Here is a 25,260-nt window from a genome sequence, read left to right on the forward strand (position 1 = left end):
TTCAGATTATGTTCTAATCCAATTATTCAATACAAGTTATTCTCTTGTAAATAAGAGAAACTTATTTAGAATATAAAATTATAACCTAATGACAAAGCTCTAGTAAATTGTGAACTACACCTCTACACCTGGCTTAAATGCATCCTGATTAATGATTTCTTCTTACATTTCACTTATTTTATCCAAAAAAGGATTTGAGTTCTCTTCTTACTAACATGGCCAAATAAATAAAGGAGGAAGGCTGAAAATATAAGATACGGAAATAAGAAACAAGAGTAGGAAAAGGTAGACAAAACCAAGAAAAGCTAATACAGGGCACCTCTTTTCTAAAACGTAAGAATTTAAGAAGGATTGGATTATTGATTTATATGCAGGTGTTGAATTTCACTGCCCTCTTCAAGATAATCTGTTTTATTCGACAATATTTTAATTTTTGAAGTTAAAATCATGGGATTCCAAAAAGTGGAGTGGAGTTTCCACTCCATAAAGTGGAAAAATGAAGAAAACAAGAAACTATAAGAAAATAGTTAGAAGGCAAGGGAAGAAACAAGAATCGAATTTAAATGTTTTGAAATAAGAACGATAAAAGAAAACCTTCACTTAAAACAAAGAGAAGGAATTAATGCACGTTTTTACAAACTGTACTATTCTTGGTAACACCGTAGGGCTCTATTACTAAGCTAAAGATGAGAAGGGATGTTATAGCACTTTGGTTGACTTCTAGGGAACCATCAAATTATTGCTTACATATAAGTAATCTTACACTGCCACTATGGAAGCTTCTTTTTGCTTCTCTTCTACTTAAGATACTGATAAAAGAGCAAACTGAGCCAAGACGAACACAAAGTCGGCGACAGAATTAAAAACTTAGGTAAACTTCGATCAGTGTCCATTTGTACCTCAAGAATTCAATCATTATGCCCCAACTAAAGGTGATGCAATCCGCTAAACCATGTTCCCCTACGGGGCAGCTGGAGAGTTTAATGTATATGGCTTGTGCCTTGCGTTGGTTCCACTGCTTTCCTTTTTAGTCTGTGTGTTTCGCTCTTTCTGAATAAATTCCTGTTTATCTTTTTAAATGGCTCCCAGTAGTGTGAGGTACTTTTAAAATGTACTTTTTGGCCTGGAGCAGTGACTCACGCCTGTAATCCCAGCACTTTGGAAGGCTGAGGTGGGCGGATCACTTTGATGCCAGTAATTGGAGACCAGCCTGGCCAACACGGTGAAACCCCGTCTCTACCAAAAATACAAAAAGTAGCCAGGCACGGTGGCGGGCCTCTGTAATCCCAGCTACTTGGGAGGCTGAGGCAGGAGAATCGCTTGCACCCGGGAGACGGAGGCTGCAGTAAGCCGGAATCGCACTACTGCACTCCAGCCTGGGCGACAGAGGGAGACTCCGTCTCAAAAAAATAAATGTACTTTTTAAGTGATGGACTTCTTAAAAAAGAAAAACAAACAAAAAACCCAAACCCTGCGATTTACTATTCCTGAGACATTGATTTTCCCGAGCACATATTACCTACCCTTTTTTCCACCCCCACAAAATATGCACACAAACTCCCCCCCGCCCCTCCCGCCCCACGTCCTGCAGGCTTTTTCTGTCTCTAGATTGAACTGACTTCGTGCAAAGTGAAGCTAACGGGATGGGGCCACTCCGTGGAAACCGGCCCGGGAAAGGCAGGGTGGCCGCGGTGGCGGGGAGGGAGCGGAGGGAGGGAGGAAGGGGTCCGAAGGAGACGGGGGGGGGACCCTGGGAGAGGGGAGTGGGGAGAGAGGGGAGTGGGGAGGGAGGGCTGAGCCAGAGACGGCGAGACCCTTCCGGGGGTGAGGGAGGGGAAAGCAAAGTGCCGGGCTGGGAAGAGCTGACGGCCACCCTCAGGTGCAGGGGGACGCCAAAGGCTCCTCCACAGACGACTCCTCAGAGTTCTGGGCCGGCTGCTCACAGAGGGAAACTGAGGCCACAGCGCCCATTTTCTTCCGCGTGCGGGCAAGGAGACCCCGGGTCGCGCTTCCAGCCCCAGCTGGGCTGCGGGCGACCTTTCTTCCTCAGGCGGGACCCTCCGGGCTTGGCGCCGCGAGCTAACGCGGCGTGAGGCGCCGGAGTCGGGTGCTTGTGGGAATGTGGGTGGCGGCGGCCCCCATCTCCCAGCCCGCCTACAGCACTCGGGGTCCGGCCGGCCTCTCAGGCTGCGCCCTACTTTCAAAGCCTGGTCTGAGGTGTGGCGTGCCAGAGCAGAGGCTGCGAGGAATCGCCAAGCCAGCTTCTCCGGTCCGGGGCGCCGGGTTCTTGGCGCCGCTGGGCGTCTGCAATGCGCGGCAAGCGCGGGGCGGGGCGTGGAGAAGGCGGGGCAGTGGGCGACGGGTGGGACTGACAGGGGATGGGGCGGGGCAGTGGGCGATGGACGGGACTGACAGGGGGATGGGGCGGGGCAGTGGGCGAGGGGCGGGGCAGTGGGCGAGGGGCGGGGCGTGCAGGGGATGGAGAGGGACGAACAGGACATGGGGAGGGGCGTGGAGGGGTATGGAGGGGCGGGGCACGGCAGCGGCTGAGGGACGGGAGACAGGGGGCGGGGAAGGGCGGGGAAGGAAGGGCGGGGAAGGGCGGGGAAGGGCGGGGAAGGGCGGGGAAGAGCGGGGCAGCGACCAAGGGACTGGGCGGGGCTGAGGGACTGGGCGCGGCGGCGGCGGCGGCGGCGGCGGCTGGGGGTAAGGACAGGGTAGGGCAGTGCGCTAGAGTGGGGAGGACCGGGACTGAGAGGGACAAGGGTGCAGGGCGTTGGTGGGGACAGTGGACGGGGCCGGAGGGATAGAGGCAGACAGTGAGCAAGGCACACCGGTCCTAGTGCGCAGTCTCCGGCTTTGTCCTGGCGCTCGGACCTGAGATACCTGAGCAGGGGCATGACAGGGATGGGGCCTGGGCCCCCATAGTCCTGTTGTGAAAGGTGATCCTTCTGGCCTACCTCTGAACATCCCTATGATGCAGTCCAGTGTCTTCTCTTCCACTTACTAGCTGGAGGTCACTGGAGAAATTATTTAATCCCTTGAACCTCAGATTTTCTCATCTGTAAAGTGAAAATAATAAAAGTACTTGCGCCGTAGGGTATTGTAACAAATAAATAAAATGAACCATGAAAACAGCCAAGCGATAATAAGTGCTCTACAAATATTAGCTATTATTATTATTGTTATTATTAAAAAGATTATTCACATTGACCTGCCCTTTGGGGACAGCAAATATTTTCCAGCCTGGAATATCACAGTTCTCAGTAGTCAAGGCCAAGTGCTAGAACCTGAGAAAAATCCTGCGAGAGCATCAGGATGCAAGGCTGGTTTCCTCTCTTGAGTTTGATAGTAAATACTAATAAATCTTGGAGCGGCAATGGCATCCAATATAAGGTTATTGATAAGGTTCCGGCTCCTGGGTGGGCATTTTCATGGGTTGTCTCATTTACTCTTCAAACAATCTCACAGAGTAGTTATTGGTTTTCCCCCTTTTGAATAAGGAAAGGGCTGGAGAAAAAATAGCAACCTGTCTAGGGTCACATGGTTGGGAATTGTAGAGACAGGATTCAAATTGAAGTTTAGCTCCCAATTTCCGACCTCAGGAAATGATGTCACGGCAACCATTCAAGAGGATGTCTGGGAGACACCCTTGGTGCCACCCTCATGTCTGCTTTAATGCCAGCCCATCACTCCACCTTCAAATATGACTTTAATCTATCCCTTCTCAAGATCTCCACCCACTCCACCCTAGTCTAAGCCACCTCTCTGCTGGAAAAGCTCCAACCTCCTGAGCGGTCTCCTTCCTGTCACTCACCTCCCTAAAGCCCATTCTCTACACCAGGGGTTCCCAGCCCCGGGTGGGAACAGGGCTGCACAGCAGGAGGTGAACAGCGGGCAAGCGAGCCTCACCGCCTGAGCTTCGCCTCCTGTCACATCAGCCGCGGCATTAGATTCTCACAGGAGCACGAAACCTATTGTGAACTGCGCATGCGAGGGATCTAGGTTGCCCGCTCCTCATGAGAATCTCATGACCCCCCGCCCACCCGGCTCATGGAATAATTGTCTTCCACAAAACTGATCCCTGGTGCCAAAAAGGTTGGAGACTGCTGCTCTACACTGAAGCCAGAGGGGTCTTTGAAAAATATAGATCATGGTCGGGTGTGGTGGCTCACGCCTGTAATCCCAGCACTTTGGGAGGCCAAGGCAGGGGGGTCACCTGAGGCCAGGAGTTCCAGACCAGCCTGGCCAACACGGAGAAACCCCGTCTCCACTAAAAATACAAACATTAGCCGGGAGTGGTGGTGGGTGCCTGTAATCCCAGCTACTCGGGAGGTTGAGGCAGGAAAATCGCTTGAACCGAGGAGGCAGAGATTGCAGTGAGCCAAGTTTGCGCCCCTGCACTCCAGCCTGGGCAACAGAGAGACTCTGTCTCAAAATATAGATCAAATCCTATTACCAGCTGTAGGGTCCAGCCCTACAAGGCTTAGCGGGTGTTCTCCCGGTGTGTGGAGACGAGAGATTGTAATAAATAAAGACACAAGACAAAGAGATAAAGAGAAAACAGTTGGGCCCAGGGGACCACTACCATCAAGATGCGGAGACTGGTAGTGGCCCCGAATGGCTGGGCTTGCTGATATTTATTGCATACAAGACAAGGGGGAAGGGTAAGAAGGGTGAATCTTCTTCTTCTTTTTTTTTTTTTTATTTTACTTTAAGTTCTAGGGTACATGTGCACAACGTGCAGTTTTGTTATATAAGTATGTATGTGCCATGTTGGTGTGCTGCACCGGTCAACTTGTCATTTACATTAGGTATATCTCCTTTTTTTTTTGAGATGGAGTTTCGCTCTTGTTGCCCAGGCTGGAGTGCAATGGTGCAATCTCGGCTCACAGCAACCTCCGCCTCCTGGGTTCAAGCCATTCTCCTACCTCAGCCTCCGGAATAGCTGGGATTACAGGCATGTGCCACCACGCCCGCCTAATTTTGTATTTTTTTTTTTTTTTAATAGAGACAGGGTTTCTCCATGATGGCCAGGCTGGTCTCAAACTCCGACCTCAGATGATCTGCCGGCCTCGGCCTCCCAAAGGGCTGGGATTACAGGCGTGAGCCACCTCACCCAGCCTACATTAGGTATATCTCCTAATGCTATCCCTCCCCCCTCCCCCCACCCCCCAGCAGGCCAGTGTGTGATGTTCTCCACCCTGTGTCCCTGTGTTCTCATTGTTCAATTCCCACCTATGAGTGAGAACATGCGGTGTTTGGTTTTCTGTTCTTGCGATAGTTTGCTCAGAATGATGGTTTCCAGCTTCATCCATGTCCCTATAAAGGACATGAACTCATCCTTTTTTATGGCTGCATAGTATTCCATGGTGTATATGTGCCACGTTTTCTTAATCCAGTCTATCATTGATGGACATTTGGGTTGGTTCCAAGTCTTTGCTGTTGTGAATAGTGCCACAATAAACATACGTGTGCATGTGTCTTTATAGCAGCATGATTTATAATCCTTTGGGTGTATGCCCAGTAATGATATGGCTGGGTCAAATGGTATTTCTAGTTCTAGTTCCTTGAGGAATTGCCACACTGTCTTCCACAACGGTTGAACTAGTTTACAGTCCCACCAACAGTGTAAAAGCATTCCTTTCTCCACATCCTCTCCAGCACCTGTTGTTTTCTGACTTTTTAATGATCGCCATTCTAACTGGTGTGAGATGGTATCTCATTGTGGTTTTGATTTGCATTTCTCTGATGGCCAGTGATGATGAGCATTTTTTCGTGTGTCTGTTGGCTGCACAAATGTCTTCTTTTGAGAAGTGTCTGTTCATATCCTTCGCCCACTTTTTGATGGGGTTGTTTGTTTTTTTCTTGTAAATTTGTTTAAGTTCTTTGTAGATTCTGGATATTAGCCCTTTGTCAAATGGGTAGATTGTAAAAATTTTCTCCCATTCTGTAGGCTGCCTGTTCACTCCGATGGTAGTTTCTTTTGCTGTGCAGAAGCTCTTTAGTTTAATTAGATCCCGTTTGTCAATTTTGGCTTTTGTTGCCATTGCTTTTGGTGTTTTAGTCATGAAGTCCTTGTCCATGCCTATGTCCTGAATGGTATTGCCTAGGTTTTCTTCTAGGGTTTTTATGGTTTTAGGTCTAACATTTAAGTCTTTAATCCATCTTGAATTGATTTTTGTATAAAGTGTAAGGAAGGGATCCAATTTCAGCTTTCTACATATGGCCAGCTGGTTTTCCCAGCACCATTTATTAAATAGGGAATCCTTTCCTCATTTCTTGTTTTTGTCAGATTTGTCAAAGATGAGATGGTTGTAGATGTGTGGTATTATTTCTGAGGGTTCTATTCTGTTCCGTTGGTCTATATCTCTGTTTTGGTACCAGTACCATGCTGTTTTGGTTACTGTAGCCTTATAGTATAGTTCGAAGTCAGGTAGCATGATGCCTCCAGCTTTGTTCTTTTGGCTTAGGATTGTCTTGGCAATGTGGGCTCTTTTTTGGTTCCATATGAACTTTAAAGTAGTTTTTTCCAATTCTGTGAAGAAAGTCAGGCTGGGTGTGGTGGCTCACACCTGTAATCCCAGCTCTTTGGGAGGCTGAAGTGGTGGATCACAAGGTCAGAAGATTGAGACCATCCTGGCTAACATGGTGAAACCCCGTCTCTATTAAAAATACAAAAAATTAGCCAGGCGTGGTGGCAGGTGCCTGTAGTCCCAGCTACTCCAGCTACTCGGGAGGCTGAGGCAGGAGAATGGCATGAACCCGGGAGGCGGAGCTTGCAGTGAGCTGAGATGGCGCCACTGCACTCCAGCCTGGGCGACAGAGAGAGACTCTATCTCAAAAAAAAGAAAAAAAAAAAAAGAAAGAAAGAAAGAAAGTCATTGGTAGCTTGATGGGGATGGCATTGAATCTATAAATTACCTTGGGCAGTATGGCCATTTTCACAATATCGATTCTTCCTATCCATGAGCATGGAATGTTTCATTTGTTTGTGTCCTCTTTTATTTTGCTGAGCAGTGGTTTGTAGTTCTCCCTGAAGAGGTCCTTCACATCCCTTGTAAGTTGGATTCCTAGGTATTTTATTCTCTTTGAAGCAATTGTGAATGGGAGTTCACTCATGATTTGGCTCTCTGTTTGTCTGTTATTGCTGTATAGGAATGTTTGTGATATTTGCACGTTGATTTTGTATTCTGAGACTTTGCTGAAGTTGCTTATCAGCTTAAGGAGGTTTTGGACTGAGATGATGGGGTTTTCTAAATATACAATCATGTCATCTGCAAACAGGGACAATTTGACTTCCTCTTTTCCTAATTGAATACCCTTTATTTCTTTCTCTTGCCTGATTGCCCTGGCCAGAACTTCTAACACTATGTTGAATAGGAGTGGTGACAGAGGGCATCCCTGTCTTGTGCCAGTTTTCAAAGGGAATGTTTCCAGTTTTTGCCCATTCAGTATTATATTGGCTGTGGGTTTGTCATAAATAGTTCTTATTATTTTGAGATACGTCCCATCAATACCTAGTTTATTGAGAGTTTTTAGCATGAAGTGCTGTTGAATTTTGTCAAAGGCCTTTTCTGCATCTATTGAGATAATCATGTGGTTTTTGTCTTTGGTTCTGTTTATATGATGGATTACATTTATTGATTTGCATATGTTGAACCAGCCTTGCATCTCAGGGATGAAGCCAACTTGATCATGGTGGATAAGCTTTATGATGTGCTGCTGGATTTGGTTTGCCAGTATTTTATTGAGGATTTTTGCATCGAAGTTCATCAGGGATATTAGTCTAAAATTCTCTTTTTTGTTGTGTCTCTGCCAGGCTTTGGTATCAGGATGATGTTGACCTCATAAAATGAATTAGGGAGGATTCCCTCTTTTTCTATTGATTGGAATAGTTTCAGAAGGAATGGAACCAGCTCCTCTTTGTACCTCTGGTAGAATTCGGCTGTGAATCTGTCTGGTCCTGGACTTTTTTTGGTTGGTAGGCTATTAATTATTGCCTCAATTTCAGAACCTGTTATTGGTCTATTCAGGGATTCAACTTCTTCCTGGTTTAGTCTTGGGAGGGTGTATGTGTCCAGGAATTTATCCATTTCTTCTAGATTTTCTAGCTTATTTGCGTAGATGTGTTTATAGTATTCTCTGATGGTAGTTTGTATTTCTGTGGGATTGGTGGTGATATCCCCTTTATCATTTTTTATTGTGTCTGTTTGATTCTTCTCTCTTTTCTTCTTTATTAGTCTTGCTAGTGGTCTATCAATTTTGTTGATCTTTTCAAAAAAACAGGATTCATTGATTTTTTGAAGGGTTTTTTGTGTCTCTATCTCCTTCAGTTCTGCTCTGATCTTAGTTATTTCTTGCCTTCTGCTAGCTTTTGAATGTGTTTGCTCTTGCTTCTCTAGTTCTTTTAATTGTGATGTTAGGGTGTCAATTTTAGATCTCTCCTGCTTTCTCTTGTGGGCATTTAGTGCTATAAATTTCCCTCTACACACTGCTTTAAATGTGTCCCACAGATTCTGGTATGTTGTGTCTTTGTTCTCATTGGTTTCAAAGAACATCTTTATTTCTGCCTTCATTTCGTTATGTACCCAGTAGTCATTCAGGAGCAGGTTGTTCAGTTTCCATGTAGTTGAGCAGTTTTGAGTGAGTTTCTTAATCCTGAGTTCTAGTTTGATTGCCCTGTGGTCTGAGAGACAGTTTGTTATAATTTCTGTTCTTTGACATTTGCTGAGGAGTGCTTTACTTCCAACTGTGTGGTCAGTTTTGGCATAAGTGTGATGTGGTGCTGAGAAGAATGTATATTCTGTTGCTTTGGGGTGGAGAGTTCTGTAGATGTCTATTAGGTCCGCTTGGTGCAGAGCTGAGTTCAATTCCTGGATGTTCTTGTTAACTTTCTGCCTCGTTGATCTGTCTAACGTTGACAGTAGGGTGTTAAAGTCTCCCATTATTATTGTGTGGGAGTCTAAGTCTCTTTGTAGGTCTCTCAGGACTAGCTTTATGAATCTGGGTGCTCCTGTATTGGGTGCATATATATTTAGAATAGTTAGCTCTTCCTGTTGAATTGATCCCTTTACCATTATGTAATGGCCTTCTTTGTCTCTTTCAATCTTTGTTGGTTTAAAGTCTGTTTTATCAGAGACTAGGATTGCAACCTCTGCTTTTTTTTGTTTTCCATTTTCTTAGTAGATTTTCCTCCATCCCTTTATTTTGAGCCTATGTGTGTCTCTGCATGTGAGATGGGTCTCCTGAATACAGCACACTGATGGGTCTTGACTCTTTATCCAATTTGCCAGTCTGTGTCTTGTAATTGGAACATTTAGCCCATTTACATTTAAGGTTAATATTGTTATGTGTGAATTTGATCCTGTCATTATGATGTTAGCTGGTTATTTTGCTCATTAGTTGATGCAGTTTCTTCCTAGTATCGATGGTCTTTACAATTTGGCATGTTTTTGCAGTGGCTGGTACTGGTTGTTCCTTTCCATGTTTAGTGCTTCCTTCAGGAGCTCTTGTAAGGCAGGCCTGGTGGTGACAAAATCTCTCAGCATTTGTTTTTCTGTGAAGTATTTTATTTCTCCATCACTTATGAAGCTTAGTTTGGCTGGATATGAAATTCTGGGTTGAAAATTCTTTTCTTTAAGAATGTTGAATATTGGCCCCCACTCTCTTCTGGCTTGTAGAGTTTCTGCTGAGAGATCCACTGTTAGTCTGATGGGCTTCCCTTTGTGGGTAACCCGACCTTTCTCTCTGGCTGCCCTTAACATTTTTTCCTTCATTTCAACTTTGGTGAATCTGACAATTATGTGTCTTGGAGTTGCTCTTCTTGAGGAGTCTCTGTGGCGTTCTCTGTATTTCCTGAATTTGAATGTTGGCCTGCCTTGCTAGGTTGGGGAAGTTCTCCTGGATGATATCCTGAAGAGTGTTTTCCAACTTGGTTCCATTCTCTCCGTCACTTTCAGGTACACCAATCAGACGTAGATTTGGTCTTTTCACGTAGTCCCACATTTCTTGGAGGCTTTGTTCGTTTCTTTTTACTCTTTTTTCTCTAAACTTCTCTTCTTGCTTCATTTCATTCATTTGATCTTCAATCACTGATACCCTTTCTTCCATTTGATCAAATCAGCTACTGAAGCTCGTGCATGCGTCACGTAGTTCTCGTGCCACAGTTTTCAGCTCCATCAGTTCATTTAAGGACTTCTCTACATTGTTTATTCTAGTTAGCCATTCGCATTCGTCTACTCTTTTTTCAAGGTTTTTAGCTTCTTTGCGACGGGTTCGAACATCCTTCTTTAGCTTGGAGAAGTTTGTTATTACCGATCGTCTGCAGCCTTCTTCTCTTGACTCATCAAAGTCATTCTCCGTCCAGCTTTGTTCCGTTGCTGGCGAGGAGCTGCATTCCTTTGGAGGAGAAGAGGCACTCTGATTTTTAGAATTTTCAGCTTTTCTGCTCTGGTTTCTCCCCATCTTTGTGGTTTTATCTACCTTTGGTCTTTAATGATGGTGACGTACAGATGGGGTTTTGGTGTGGATGTCCTTTCTGTTTGTTAATTTTCCTTCTAACAGTCAGGACCCTCAGCTGCAGGTCTGTTGGAGTTTGCTGGAGGTCCACTCCAGACCCTGTTTGCCTGGGTATCACCAGTGGAGGCTGCAGAACAGCAAATGTTGCTGCCTAATCCTTCCTCTGGAAGCTTCATCTCAGAGGGGCACCCGGTCTTATGAGATGTCAGTCGCCCCCTCTACTGGGGGTGCCTCCCTGTTAGGCTACTTGGTGGTCAGGGACTCACTTGAGGAGGCAGTCTGTCTGTTCTCAGATCTCAAACTCCGTGCTGGGAGAACCACTATTCTCTTTAAAGCTGTCAGACAGGGACGTTTAAGTCTGCAGAAATTTCAGCTGCCTTTTGTTCAGCTGTGCCCTGCCCCTAGAGGTGGAGTCTACAGAGGCAGGCAGGCCTCCTTGAGCTGCGGTGGGTGCCACCCAGTTCAAGCTTCCTGGCCGCTTTGCTTTGTTTACCTACTCAAGCCTCAGCAGTGTCAGACGCCCCTCCCCCAGCCTCGCTGCCACCTTGCAGTTTGATCTCAGACTGCTGTGCTAGCAGTGAGCGAGGCTCCGTGGGTGTGGGACCCTCCGAGCCAGGCGTGGGATATAATCTCCTGGTGTGCCGTTTGCTAAGGCCGTTGGAAAAGCGCAGTATTGGAGGGGAGCGTCCCAATTTTCCAGGTGCCGACTGTCACAGCTTCCCTTTGCTAGGAAAGGGAATTCTCTGACCCCTTGTGCTTCCTGGGTGACGCGATGCCCTGCCCTGCTCTGTGGGCTGTACCCACTTGTCTGGCAAGCCCCAGTGAGATGAACCCGGTACCTCAGTTGGAAATGCAGAAATCACCCATCTTCTGCGTCGCTCACGCTTGGAGCTGCAGACTGGAGCTGTTCCTATTCAGCCATCTTGGCACCACTGTATTTGAAGGGTGAATCTTCTAAGTGATTGACAAGGTGAAGCAAGTCACGTGATTACAGGATAGGGGGCCCTGCCCTTCCCTTTTAGGTAGCTGAAGCAGAGAGAGAAGGCAGCATATGTCAGCGTTTTCTTCTCTGCACTTATAAGAAAGATCAAAGACTTTAAGACTTTTACTATTTCTTCTACCGCTATCTACTATGAACTTCAAAGAGGAACCAGCAGTGCGGGAGGAGCATGAAAGTGGACAAGGAGCGTGACCATTGAAGCACAGCACCACAGGGAGGGGTTTAGGTCTCCGGATGACTGCGGGCAGGCCTGGATAATATCCAGCCTTCCACAAGAAGCCGGTAGAGCAGAGTGTTCCCTGACTCCTCCAAGGAAAGGAGACTCCCTTTTGCGGTCTGCTAAGTAACGGGTGCCTTCCCAGACACTGGCGTTACACTTGATCAAGGAGCCCTCAAGCGGCCCTTATGCAGGCATGACAGAAGGCTCACCTCTTGCCTTCTAGGTCACTTCTCACAATGTCCCTTCAGCACCTGACCCTATACTCACTGGTTATTCCTAGGTTATATTAGTAATGCAACAAAGAGTAATATTAAAAGCTAATGATTAATAGTGTTTATAATAATGATGGGTAATTGTTCATGATCATCTCTATGTCTAATTTGTATTATGACTATTCTTATTCTAACTATTTTCTTTATTATATTGAAATAGTTTGTGCCTTCAGTCTCTTGCCTCGGCACCTAGGTAATCCTCCGCCCACAACCAGCGGGTTTCCCTTTTAAAGGCTTTTAAGCCTTCCTGTTGTTCTTAGAATAACACTCAAACTTCTCCTAACAACTACAAGGCCCTACATGGTCTCCCCCTTACTTGCAATTCTGGCTTCATTTCACGTGGGTGGGTTTACCTTAACAATTAGGAATTGTCAGTTTCAGGACCCTCACTTGCAAGGCCTCCTCCAAAGACCTGGGAGAAGCATAGCAGTGTTTTCATATGCGTGTGTGTTTTTGTAAAGTTTTCAAAAATCAGGTATTTTACCGTAATCTTTGAAGATGGATGTCTCTTTCCCCTTTAACTCTCTGTCTGTCACACTGTGTGGGTGGCAATGGAGTAGCTGAAGGATGCGGCTGAGGCAGAGCTGAGTTACATATACATTTAATACAGGTTCAGAGGGATCAATTTATGTGGTTGACAGTCACTTCGACCTATAGTCAAGTCATTGCTATCTATCTTAGTTAGGAATGGCTTCCAGGAACACATCTACGGCCCACCATGCTGACTCATCCTGCACTGTGACATGAAGGTACAGGGCCATAAATCGTTTTAATGCGTAGCATCAGGAGTACATATGTATTGGATAAGAAACAAAATTTGAAACATACAGAGTCAGAAACTAGTCTATTGAGAATTCTTCCAATCATCAGACATATTAAACTATAAGCAGAGGATTTGGTTCTCATCAAAGCCCAGTTAAAGCAGAAGTTCTTTCCTGTCTATCTGTCTACCTGAAATCTATCTGACAACACAACATATGCAATTATAAATGCACTGCACATTTTTTCTTCCTTTCTAACAGGAATTGCACAAACTAGAAGATATCAGAATCTCGTGTTCATAGAGCACAAACATGCGGCAGTGCTGTAAACAGCTAGTACATCCATGTGTGAAGCTGCATGTTTATGATCTCATTGTACTGGCTCATGTCTTCTTTGGCCATCTCTGCCTTCGCGATGTCAGGTGTTTACAGATGAACTAGCCTGCAGATCATAACAAAAGTAGTGATTCATTAAGAGAAATAGATACATTTCAAACCAAAGTGTCAGGGAAACAGGAGCATAGGAGAGCCAGGGTTACACCATTTTAAAATGGACTCCATCGTAAAACTAGCAAGACCCATTCCTGGCCAGTCATGACCCATGTTCATAAGACGTTTACAGTTGAGAAAACAACTTAAAGATACCTGCAAGGACACACTCCTACAACAACAGAAAGTCCAGATGTTCCAGTATCCATAACAATATGTGCTTTCAAGATAATTATAGTCGTCTTGATGGACATTTTTGATTGTAGTCATTTTGACGGATGTATACATTAAAATGCCAAAGATAACTTTCTTTAAATCAACAAAGTACTAAATTTTGTCATGCTGTTAGTCCACCAGTATGTAGACATATCTTAGCCTTTACATAGATAAGTCCCCTCTATAAGAAAAACTTAGAGATGAGGTATTTCTCCTCTTGCTTTCTGAGGATGCCCTACTCTGTAACTGAGTAGCTTTCACTAAAACTACTTCTTCTCAGTGCCCTCTGCGACTCTTCTTGAATTCCTTCCTGTGCGAGATCCAAGAACCCTCTCTTGGGGTCTGGATCAAGACCCCCTTTTCTGGCAACAAAAGTAATTAATGGACTTAGATTGTTTGATAATCTAAGTAATTAAAAGGAGTGAATCATATAAATACATTGGGAAAGTTTTAATTTCTCAATTATTTAACATGAAATACTGACATACAGGAAGAAAATGTAGAACTCCTAATACACCCCTACAATAGGGACAGCAACAATAAATTGGCTAATGTACCATCCATTCAAATACTATTTAAAATTAGTCACTTTACAAGAAGGCTTACAGCTCATATATAAAAGGAACATAGAAGCTTCCCCAAAACTGACAATAATCCTAAAAATATACATGGCATTTTTACAATGTTTAAATTGTTTAAAGTACCCACACAAAAAAATTAATCTTGTAGAGGAGAGACTGAATTATTTCCACGGTCTCTGAAGAAAATAAAATAACAAAATTGTTGTCATGACTAGATGATCAAAGAAGATACAGAAAAAAAGTAGAGAAAAATTATTATAGAGCCATATCATGCAGTTAATATTGTGCTATTTTTCTAGATTTTATGTTTTGTGATTTTTTCCAGCTAAAGTTTATTTCATCTCTCATTATAAAAAAAACTCTTTCTAGCCTAATTCTGTATTTCTGACTTTGCATTCTTTCTCTTAGGGTATATGATTGATACCCTAAATCATATAAGCTCAGGCCCCACAAAGCTGGACTTGTTCCATCCTGTTCCCCTGGCTTCTTCGGTTCCAGCCATATTAGATACCCTCTGTGCCCATTGCTTGGGAAAGTGCTGCACACAGGAGTGCCAGAAACATATTTGTAAATGAATGAATGAATGACTCAAAAACTGGAATGCTGGACTATTAGCCACACGAAAACATAAATTTTGTCTGTTTTATTTGTTGCGACATTCCCACATCCATAACAGTGCCTGACACACAGCAGGTGCACATTAAGTATTTTTTAAAATGAATCCAAGCCTGGTCAACTGCAGACAATGTTTCTTTCCATTCTCTCCAGTTATTCCCAGTTTGTTACAAAGCACTTTCCAACATCCTCTCCACAGCTCTGAGAGGTGTCATTTTTATTTTAGAGTTAAGGATAAGTGAAGGATCAGAGAAGGAGGCCCCAGATCACTCTGTCAACGGCAGAGCTAAAGTTCAAACGCAGATTTCTGGGGCCAGAAAGCCTCTTGGTCCGTGGTCCTCCCAGTAAGATGCCCCACAACGGGAAAGCTGATAGTGAGGGAGCCAGTCCTGCAACCCGGAACGGGCTGATTCACGGAAGAGTTACTCTGTATGGACACTAGGTGGCGCCCACACACAGCGTAATTACCCTGGTCTTCGATGGCGCACGTACGGAATCTAAACATATTTGTCAGAAGCCCAGCTTTGAACCTTCAGTTTCATCTGTTTGCAAGTGTCCTGCTTTTGCTTCCTTGGTTCACAGTTTTCTCCGCGATCGAATGGAAATATTAACACGTACTCACTGGTCAGGTCTGTTACAATGCCTGTGCATTGTAGGTGTTCAACAAACATACGTTCTTCTAACAGCGACCAAGGTAGTCTGCAGCTATGTGAGATTCTTCTTAGCCCTGCACATTGGCCAGAGAATGCTTTCCAGAAGGAATGAGAGGGAAATTCCCTTTTGTTGATCACCTACTGTGGTAAACTGAAAAATGGCCTCCGCGTCCTAATCCTTATATGTTACCTTAGATAGAAAGAAAGGCAGGTGAAAGTCTTTAGAGATGTAATTAAGTTAAGAATCTTGACATGCAGAGATTAGCCTGGGTTATCCAGGTGGGCCCTAAATGCAATCATGTGATTCCTTATAAGAGGTAGACAGTGGGAGATTTAACACTCACAGAGCAAAAGGCTATGAGAAGACAGAGACAGAAACTGAAGTTATGCAGCCTAAGTCAAGGACTGCCAGCAGCCACGAGAAACTGGAAGAGGCAAGGAAGGAATTCTCTCTTAGAGTCAGCAGGGTGTACAGTCTGGCCAACACCTTGATTTTGGTCCAGTGAAACTGACCTCAGCCCAGTGAAACAGGAGCTGTCCCCATGACCTGGGGAGGGTTTGGGCAAAACAAAGCAGGGTGGCAGAGACAGGACAGAACTGGGGCTCAAGATATGCTGGGAGCAGGGATGGGTGTGCATTATTGGGGTCACCACATTCTGTGTCTGCTTACTTACTGGAGAGATAACAGAGGTGTTGTCCTAGAGTTGCCTTCACACACATTAGAGACTGTCTTGCCCCAGATCCTGCCAGAAGGAGGGAGCAGGGATCCTATGAGCCTGACATGACTGCTTCCTCTCTTCATGGCGCCCCTCCCCCACTGTGGCTGATCAGAAGAGCAACATCATATCATAGTAAGAGCCCTGCTTAGGCAGGAGATAGACCTGAGATTCAATGCCACTACTGCCATTTACTCATTGTGCTTTTTTGGGGGGCAACTTAGCTCCACTAAGCCTCAGTTCCTTCATCCATAAAATGGAGATTTAATATCACCCTTGCAGAGATGTTGAGTGTGTTCAGTGCAATAAGATCTTTACAGTGCCTTGTGTGGTGCTGGTATTTAGGGCAGATGATTGATAATGATAATGAATAGCTTACATGACACATAGTTGTTGTTAGATGACAAGCACTGTTGTGTTTTACATGTATTAACTCATTTATTCCTCACAAAAACCCCAGGGGATAGGCAATACTATTATCCCCATTCTACAGATGATGAAATCAAGGCATAAAGAGTTTAATGACTTGCCCAAGGGCACACAATCAGTATATTGTAGAGCTGGGATTTGAACACAGGCATTGAGGCTCCAGGCTGTACTTACAATCACTAAACTATCCTGACTTTTAAAATGGTAGCTGTCGGACAGTCGCAGTGGCTCACGCCTGTAATCCCAGCACTTTGGGAGGCCAAGGCGGGCGGATGACCTGAGGTCAGGAATTCGAGACCAGTCTGACCAACGCGGAGAAATCCCATCTCTACGAAAAATACAAAATTAGCTGGGCGTGGTGGCGCATGCCTGTAATCCCAGCTACTTGGGAGGCAGAGGCAGGAGAATCACTTGAACACAGGAGGTGGAGGTTGCGGTGAGCTGAGATTGTGTCATTGCACACCAGCCTGGGCAACAAGAGTGAAACTCCATGTCAAAAAAAAAAAAAAAAAAAGGTAAAGGTAGCTGTCTATTGCGGCACTATTTACAATAGCAAAGACAGGGAACCAACCCAAATGCATATCAATGATAGACTGGATAAAGAAAATGTGGTATATATACACAATGGAGTGCTATGCAGCCATAAAATCGAATGAGATCATGTCCTTTGCAGGGACAAGGATGAAGCTAGAAGCCATCATTCTCAGCAAACTAACACAGGAACAGAGAATCTAACACCGCATGTTCTCATTCGTAACTGGGAGTTGAACAATGAGAACACATGGACACAGGGAGGGGAACAACATACACCGGAGCCAGTTGGTGGTGGGGGGAAGGGGAGGGAGAGTATTAGGACAAATAGCTAATGCACATGGGGCTCAAAACCTAGATGACAGGTTGATAGGTGCAGTACACCACCATGGCACACGTATACCTATGTAACAAACCTACACATTCTGTACTTGTATCCCGGAACTTAAAGTAAAATAAAATAAAATAAAATGGTAGCTGTCATTATTAATAATAATTGCTAAGATTTACTGAGCACTGCTTATGTGCCAGGAACATGTTGACTCATTGCATTTGTTCAATAGTCCTATGAGGTAATTTCTGTTATTATCCCCACTTTATAGAAGAACAAACTGAAGCATAGAAAAGTTATGCTATATGCCCAAGGTTAGAGAGCTGATAAGATGCAGATCTGGTATTCAAACCCAGGCAGCCTGATGTCAAAGTCCTCCCTTTTAATTAGCTATGTGTGATGATGATGATGATGATGATGATGATGATGATAATGAAGAGGAAGAGAAGAAAGAGGGAGAAGAGGTGGAAGAAGGAGGAAGGAGGAGAGGTGGAAGACAAAAATAAACCTCCTTTATACCAATAACCTATGATATGTTCAGGTGTCAAAAGTTAAGCTGACCAATCAGATTCCCTCTCTATAAACTGCGACTTAAAGAAATAGCAGGAGAGTAAAATCTTTAGCAGTGGGAGTGGACCTGAAAAGATGCAGAAAGACCGGAAAGTAAAGCTCAACACTTGACACAATGCTGTGAGGAAGCCCGGCCACCTGGAGGGTCACGTATAGGCATTCCTTCTTACAGCCTCAGCTAAGGCCAGCATCACCTGCCAGAGGGCAACAAATAAGCCTTTGAGATAAATCGCGCTGCAGCCACCACCTGACTGCAATCATTTGCGAGACCCAAAGCCAAGAACCACTCAGCTGAGCCCAGAACTATGGGAAACATAATTTACAGCAATAATAAATGGCTGTTGCAATAATAAAGGGATTGCTGTATTTAAGTTTGGAGGCAGTTTGTTACACATCAATATACACCACAACACATGGGCTCCGTAAGGTGTCACAGCTGACCCAGGACTGGAAGCTGGCTCTCATGGAAAGGTGTGAGAGATTAGATCATTTCTAATCAGTCACAGTGTAAGTAAGCCCTGCCTTGCCTGCCGTGACCCACTCTAGGTTTCACATCTTGAACTGTTCTTCTTGCTCCTAAATTTTTAGCTTCTGACCTCATGAATTCTTTTTCCATCTCTGTCCCCTCATCTCCTCCTCCTGGATGCCAGGCTTAGGTGTGCAGTCCTGTTTTTGCTGCCTTAGCAGAGAAAACCCTGGATTTTCCTGAGACCATGATCCACATGCTCCCTCTGGTGCTCACTGTCCTGCATGGCCATGATTTCCAACCCAGACCTCTAGGACCAACGCTGAAGATGTCATTTCCATCCCAACTCCCTGTCCAGCATCTGGGCTCAGCTTTGGCTTTCTCTGACCTAGGATCAGGAAGTGAACATTGGTTCCAAAGGTAGGGTCTTGGAGAACAACAAATATCCCAACAGAAAGGCAGGTTCCGGGTCTCTAGGTCTATCTTCCCAGATTGGAGATGGAGGGGTTGGCAGGGGTTTTTGGTCTTTGGGCCCAAATGTGGAAAGCAGGGAGAGGCAGAGGGTGCTAGTGATTAGCATCGGGCATGGGAGACCAATGTCATTTCTACTTTGCATGGCCAGGCAGATGTCTCTCAAGATAATAGTGGCTAATCAGCTTGTCCATTTGTAATAGTCATAGTTTCACAAATCAGAACATAATCATGCAGCAATAATAAGGTGCCATTCATTAGCCTTTCCAGTGTAACCAAGAATGGTTACAGTGGCAATTGGTAATAATAGCAAAAAGCTGTGTCAGTCTGGGACAGGTAGGAGACAGAAACCACACCAGTTATTTTAACACAGAAAATTTAATATAAAGAATTGCTAACTAGGTATAAAGTTGTTAACTGGGTGACTGAAAGGTTATAAAAAGAACTTTAAGGTAGCAATTGCAGCAAGCATCTGCCATCTCCAGGGCTGAGGGAACAAAGAAAAGAGGCAGAAACTATCAAACTTTAAAACTTAGAGGAGGAATTCCCTGGAGCTTAAATTCAGATATCTGAGAAAGAAACTCAGCTCAGCTGGGGCTGGTATCTCTGAGCTCAGGAAAGGGCCAGGTAGGTAAGGCAGGGACCCACACTTCAGGGGAGGAGGGACTGGCATCTGAAGCTGATGTCTCTGAGCTCCTGGAAGGGGCCCCAGGAGTCTGGAACCTGGATCCTGGAGAAGTCTGGTCATGAAGGAATTGCTGCCTGTAGTGAAGAAACATTGCTGGGAGATGTTCATAGGAACAGGAAGCCCACAGGGAAACAAGAAGAAGGAGCAAGTCCCTTTTCTCTCCTCTAGACTTGAAGTCTAACTCCACCCTGTATATTGGCAAAGCCTAACAAACTCTAACAGGGAGCAGCTGGTAACACCAAAAGGTGCTTTGCAGGGACCCAGCTCCAGCATCACAGAGCAGGTATCATTTATATTATCAAATATAAAAATCACAGGTTGATCTGACTACAAACATTATACTTATAATGCACCCCCTCCACTCTGCCTCTACATGCAATCGATTTACTTTTTCAAAGCCATAAAAACAATGTTCTAGCAACATACAGGTAGATTTTCAAAAACAAAAAGGCCTACCAATCATCAGACCATCTTAACACCATGACTTTTTTATTTTCACCTTTTCTGTTTTAGTCTTTCTTATAGGCAGATATAATTTTTCAGTTATGACTGCAGCACCCCACACAACTGAGTGTCTCTGCTCTATCACAAGCCTGGTTGCCTGCTGTTACAGAGGTTGTTGTCACAAACCCTCATTGAATGAAATGCCATTTTCATATTGATTTCTCTTCTTTGATTCTTTGAACATCTGGATCGTATTCCTCAGGACCATTCTAGCTGCAAATGAGGGAAACTGCTCAAATCAGCTTAACCAAAAACAAATTGCTGTGTGTGGCTGTGGTGGGGGGTGAAATTGACTGGCTTTGGTCCCTGGAAAGAATGCAGGATTAACTCACAAAACTAGGACCTAAAACCAGGGACCAAAAAGAGCCAGTGCTCTTCCCCTCCATCCATCTGTTGTGTGGCCCTCTCTCTAATTCTCTTTGGAGATTAGCCTCTTTCCTTCCTACTGCAGACAGGTCTTCTTTACCTGGTAGGAACATGGCCACCAGCAGCCTCAGCCTAAGTGTAATAGAAAGAACATCCAGATAGCAATCTCAGGGAAGGTTGGTGATTGGCTCTGTTGGTTCACATGCCTATCCATTGGGCCAATCATCTTTTTAGGGCAACCATGGATTATATCATTGGCTAGGCCTGGTAATATACCCATGCCTATGGCCAGGGTGGTTATGGGGCCTAATATGTTATCAGATGAAGGGGAATGGGAAGGCTTCCTGGGAAGACAGAAAACAGCCACTAAGTCATTACACAGGGTTTGGAATTTTCACCATGGCAACACTTGGTAACCATTACTGCACATCTAGTTCTTTGTTGTAACAATTGCCTTGTGAAAAATTCCCAAGGATAGGGTTACTGCCATAGTGCTTGCCAGAGCACTAGAGCACGTTTGTGTTTTCAGTCGAAAAGTGTGTTCACATTCAATACCTTATGTGTGCCTCACCAAGAAATCCCAAGTAACAGAAAAGGAACCAGAGACACAGAGAAGTTGAGTGACAGATCCAGGGATGCACAGCAGATGAGGGCAGAAATGAACCCAGAGCCCTGGCTTTCTGACTCCCATTCCAACACTCTGCCCCTGAAATATCACAGTGAAAGTTTAGACTAATGGGGAGAGTGTTAAAGCCCAGTGTCATCTCTGTCCAATTAAGGGAGAGAGCTTCGTCTGCTGTCTTCCCCTCGGAGGAGCTGGGCCAGACCCCTTGAGCAAACCGGCTGGCAGCCCCTGCCTTCGGAGCCCGCTCGAGCTCTGATGGGGGATGTCCCTCCGCTGGACCTGGCGTCCTCCCAGTGGGTGCTGTCAGCACGCAGCTCCTCCAGGACACTGTGAAGATGCCTCAGTGTGAGCAGGAGCCTCTGATCTTGAATCTGCATCTCAGACTAGGAGAGAGAAGGAGCCTATGAGGGGATGCGTGGAGCCCTGGATGTTTCCCCATCAAGCCCCTTCCCTCGCTGTCTCATCAGAGACCAGCCCACTTGTGATTCGCACAGCCTCACAGAAGCCGTATCCACTAATGCCTCAGTTTCTTGCTCTGCAAAGCAGAAAGCAAATTGCTTACTTTTCAAGGCTTTCATGAGGACTGAATGAATTTGCCCATGGGAAAATCCTTTCAAGGGGTCAGCGAGGTCAAAACTACTTTGGTTACAATACTAAGACATTATTTTCCTTTTTTTGCTTTCATTTTCTTATGAGCATACCATGGAGTTTTCCAGAAGCTAATGACATGTAATATCTCAACAGATTGAATGCAGGAGCAGCTATGAGAATCCAGCTGTGTTCTATTAAGACAGACATTAAAGCAATTTGCCACAATGTAAAATGGGGCTACTCTTCCCACTAAATATTTGCTTTGAAAAATATAGTTATTTTGAATAAGTAATGTTTTATTAGCATATTATGAGTTTGTTATTATTTTAGAATGCATTAGTAAATATATTAAAAATATCTCAGCTTTGGCTTCTAATTCAGTCAGTATTGTTATATATAACTCACATAAACAAAAGCTTTTTGGTGACCTTAATAATTTTTTTGGGCATAAAGGGGTCCTAAGACCCAAAAGTTTGAGAACTGCTGCATTAGAACTATACTGTCATCTTCAGCCATCTCCATTCTTTCTCCCATTTTTCCCTGATAATTTTTTCCCATACATTTTCTCTTTCTTTCTGTTTGTTTATTTATTTGTTTATTTATTTATTTATTTATTTATTTATTTATTTATTTTTGAGGCAGGGTCTCACTCTGTTGCCCAGGCTGGAGTGGAGTGGTGCAATAATGGCTCACTGCAGCCTCGAGCTCCTGGGCTCAACTGATCCTCCCACCTCAGCCTCCCAAGTAGCTGGGACTCCAGGTGCACACCACCATGCCCGGCTACTTTTTGTATTTTTTGTAGAGGCAATGTCTTGCCATGTTGCCCAGGCTGGTCTCAGACTCCTGGGCTTATGTGATCCTCTCAACTCAGCTCCCAAAGTTTACTTTCTCTTTAAAAATGTTAAAATTCTATTCTCTGACTAAGTAATTCTTAACACATAATAGAAAATTTAAAAGCTACAAAAGGACATATATTTAAAAGTCTCTCCCACCCACCTCACTTTATCCCTCAACTCAAGCGTCCTTCCCCAGAGGCAGCCACTGCAAATGCTTCTGTTTTTCCTTCCAAAGCTGGTCAGGGTAACACATGATTAGATATACAGATTCTCAGCCTCTCTCTTTCTCTGTCTTTCTTTGCAAGAGATACTTATGAACATTATTTCCCCACTAAAAATAGTGTTTTCATTTTTGTGACAAGCTGATTACAAGTAAGAAGACCAAGTCTGCGTCCTCTACTCAAGCATGAGTAACACTGCCAAGAGAATATGTAGCTAGAAAGAGAGATGTGAGGCCAGGCCCAGTGGCTCACACCTGTAATCCCAGCACTTTGAGAGGCCAAGGTGGGCAGATTGCCTGAGGTCAGGAGTTCAAGACCAGCCTGGCCAACATGGTGCAACCCGGTCTCTACTAAAAATACAAAAAAATTAGCCAGCCGTGGTGGCATGCTCCTGTAATCCCAGCTACTGGGGAGGCCAAGGCAGGGGAATCGCTTGAACCCAGGAGGCGGAGGTTGTAGTGAGCCGAGATCGTGCCACTACACTCCAGCCTGGGCGACAGAGTGAGGCTTCATGTCAAAAAAAAAAAAAAAATAGGAAAGACGTGAAGCAAAGGAGTAGTCCTCAGAACACTGGGACAACTCAAGCTGCAGAGCGAGTGGTCCTGGGCCCATTTTTTCCTAATTCCTCAGAAAACATTCACTCTGTGTTTTCTCGATTTTAGGGTTTTCCTCCTGCACATACTTCTGGGTATGTGCCTACAAGACCACAATGGGGTTCCCAGCACGGAGGTGATGTTGAGGCATCCAGGCACCCACAGTTTCAGGGAGCATAAGGAAGACAGCTGCCCAATGCTGGATGCCTGCTGACTGTGGGAAGCTGCAGTCCCTGCTGCTGGAATCCCCTGGTCCCATGAGAAACCCTACTGGGTCAGCCCTTCCTCTGGGGTGATGACAGGGTTGGGTCCCAGCTGGCCTGTTGCCTGGCAACCCAGAAAGGTCATTTTCGGACAATCCTGTCTGTCTCTCCCCAGAATGAGAGGTGTGTATATTGAGAAACAAACCTTTTCTGAGGTTCCCTGAGCTGCCTCCTTTCTCCTGGCTGGTGTCCCCACACACTTGGGGGCACCCCTCTTTTTTCGGACTTGGAGAAAATACCATAATGAAAGGCATAAGCCTGGCTTCCTGAGCAGCAACCACAGGACCAAGTAACATAACATGGGTTCAGGAGAGTTAGTGCTCCATGGGGGAGGCCCTTGCCAATGGGAAATGAGAGACAGGAATGAGCTGGGCAGATGAATTTCCTCTCGTTCTCTCTCCCCCAATGTGCAGTTCCTCCTTCAACCCCTGCAGAGCATCTCAGCTGCTGAGACACCCACTGGGCCTCCTTAAGGCACCTTCTGAAGTAGTAGGCTGCTTGGTAATACAATGTCTGGTGTAATTGCCTGGCATAGCATTGGCCTCTGCTGCCACACCCTATGTTCCTCCCTATCACCACCCTGGCTTGTACTTCCAAATACAGTGCTAGTTTCTCAATCCTTGTCCAAGCCTGTGCTTTCTAGAGGACCCAGGCTAAGACATTGGGTGTACGCATGTCCATCTGGGTCAGGGTTATAATAGCCAACACCACTGTGCCAAGTATTCATTAAGAGGACTACAAGCGTCTCTTCAGTGAATCCTTACAATACCCCATGCGATATTGGTACTATTGTTATTCCCATTTTGTGATAAGGAAACTGAGGCTCAAAGAGATAAAACCCCTGCTAGAGCCACACAGAGGACTCTGCACACAAGGAGGACTCAGTGTCATTCTAAAACCAGTCTGGCCAGCACCACACCCAGCACCTCCTATGTAGGCCACGACCTACTTATCCCTGAACCTGAGATCACAATTGTGCATTGTGTGGTAGGTCCCAGAGGGGAGACTGCAGGGTCCATACCGTAGCCTGCAGCCTCTGCCCCAGGGGGGACCCGGGAAGGAAAACCAGAGATCCTTGGAAAATATGTGGTCGGGGCATCAAGGAAAAGAAATGCAAAACCTTACCAGCTCCTTTCTCAGCCACTCCAAGGTCTGCCCAAGACTCGGGCTGGGCTCTTCCGCTGTTTTCATCTCAGTGTCCTTGGGAGTGACCTTGACACTGACCTGGTTCTGGGCCTGAGGGATCTTTGACTTGTACATTCCCCCAACTCTTTCAGACTGGCAGCAGGTTCTGGCCAAATCACTGAAGATGGAGTTAATGAGAGCAGGAAGTAGCTCACATTGAAAAATGTAATCTGATGCTTTTTTTTTTTTTTTAAAGGGCTTTAGTGCTCTGAACAGAACAAGGAGGAAGGGAGGGAGACCATTATGGGTCCGAGTACCTTGGTGCCTGCTGGTTCCAGAAGCCAAGAATATGTGATGCCAACAGGATCACAGAGACTGCAAAGCTTTAAATGGCAACAATAATGGTTATTATGAAAACAGGCACTCTTTTCTAAGGGTTTGCTTTGTTCTTTACATATAAAGTATGTATATGTCTCATTTGGCATATACCTCCACGGGTGTCCCAAGTCCCCGTCCTCATTTACTTATCTATAGAGTCTAGATAAAGGAAATGCTCACTTTCCAAGTTTCCCTTGTTTCTGGAATCCCCATGTGACCCATTTCCGG

The 25,260-nt window shown here is 45.1% G+C and overlaps 1 protein-coding gene across 1 annotated transcript; it reads right to left on the minus strand.

Moving 5' to 3' along the window:
• Positions 1–19,204: 19,204 nt before the first annotated feature.
• Positions 19,205–25,041, minus strand: C21H20orf202 (chromosome 21 C20orf202 homolog). The gene is made up of 2 exons (XM_002830141.4): positions 24,655–25,041; positions 19,205–21,408 (listed from the first exon to the last, which is right to left on the minus strand). The coding sequence occupies exons 1-2, from the start codon at positions 24,787–24,789 to the stop codon at positions 21,175–21,177; spliced, it is 369 nt and encodes a 122-aa protein (XP_002830187.1). The 5' UTR covers positions 24,790–25,041; the 3' UTR covers positions 19,205–21,174.
• Positions 25,042–25,260: the final 219 nt, after the last annotated feature.

The sequence above is a fragment of the Pongo abelii genome, chromosome 21, assembly GCF_028885655.2.
Source record: "Pongo abelii isolate AG06213 chromosome 21, NHGRI_mPonAbe1-v2.0_pri, whole genome shotgun sequence".
In the NCBI taxonomy this organism is placed as follows: Eukaryota; Metazoa; Chordata; class Mammalia; order Primates; family Hominidae; genus Pongo; species Pongo abelii.

Excerpts from the sequence above, each read along its gene's own strand:
- C21H20orf202 (XM_002830141.4), bottom strand. The coding sequence starts at position 24,789 with ATGTACAAGTCAAAGATCCCTCAGGCCCAGAACCAGGTCAGTGTCAAG. Across the intron at positions 21,409-24,654 it reads AGTGGCTGAGAAAGGAGCTG|TCTGAGATGCAGATTCAAGA; the intron begins GTAAGGTTTTGC and ends TCTCTCTCCTAG.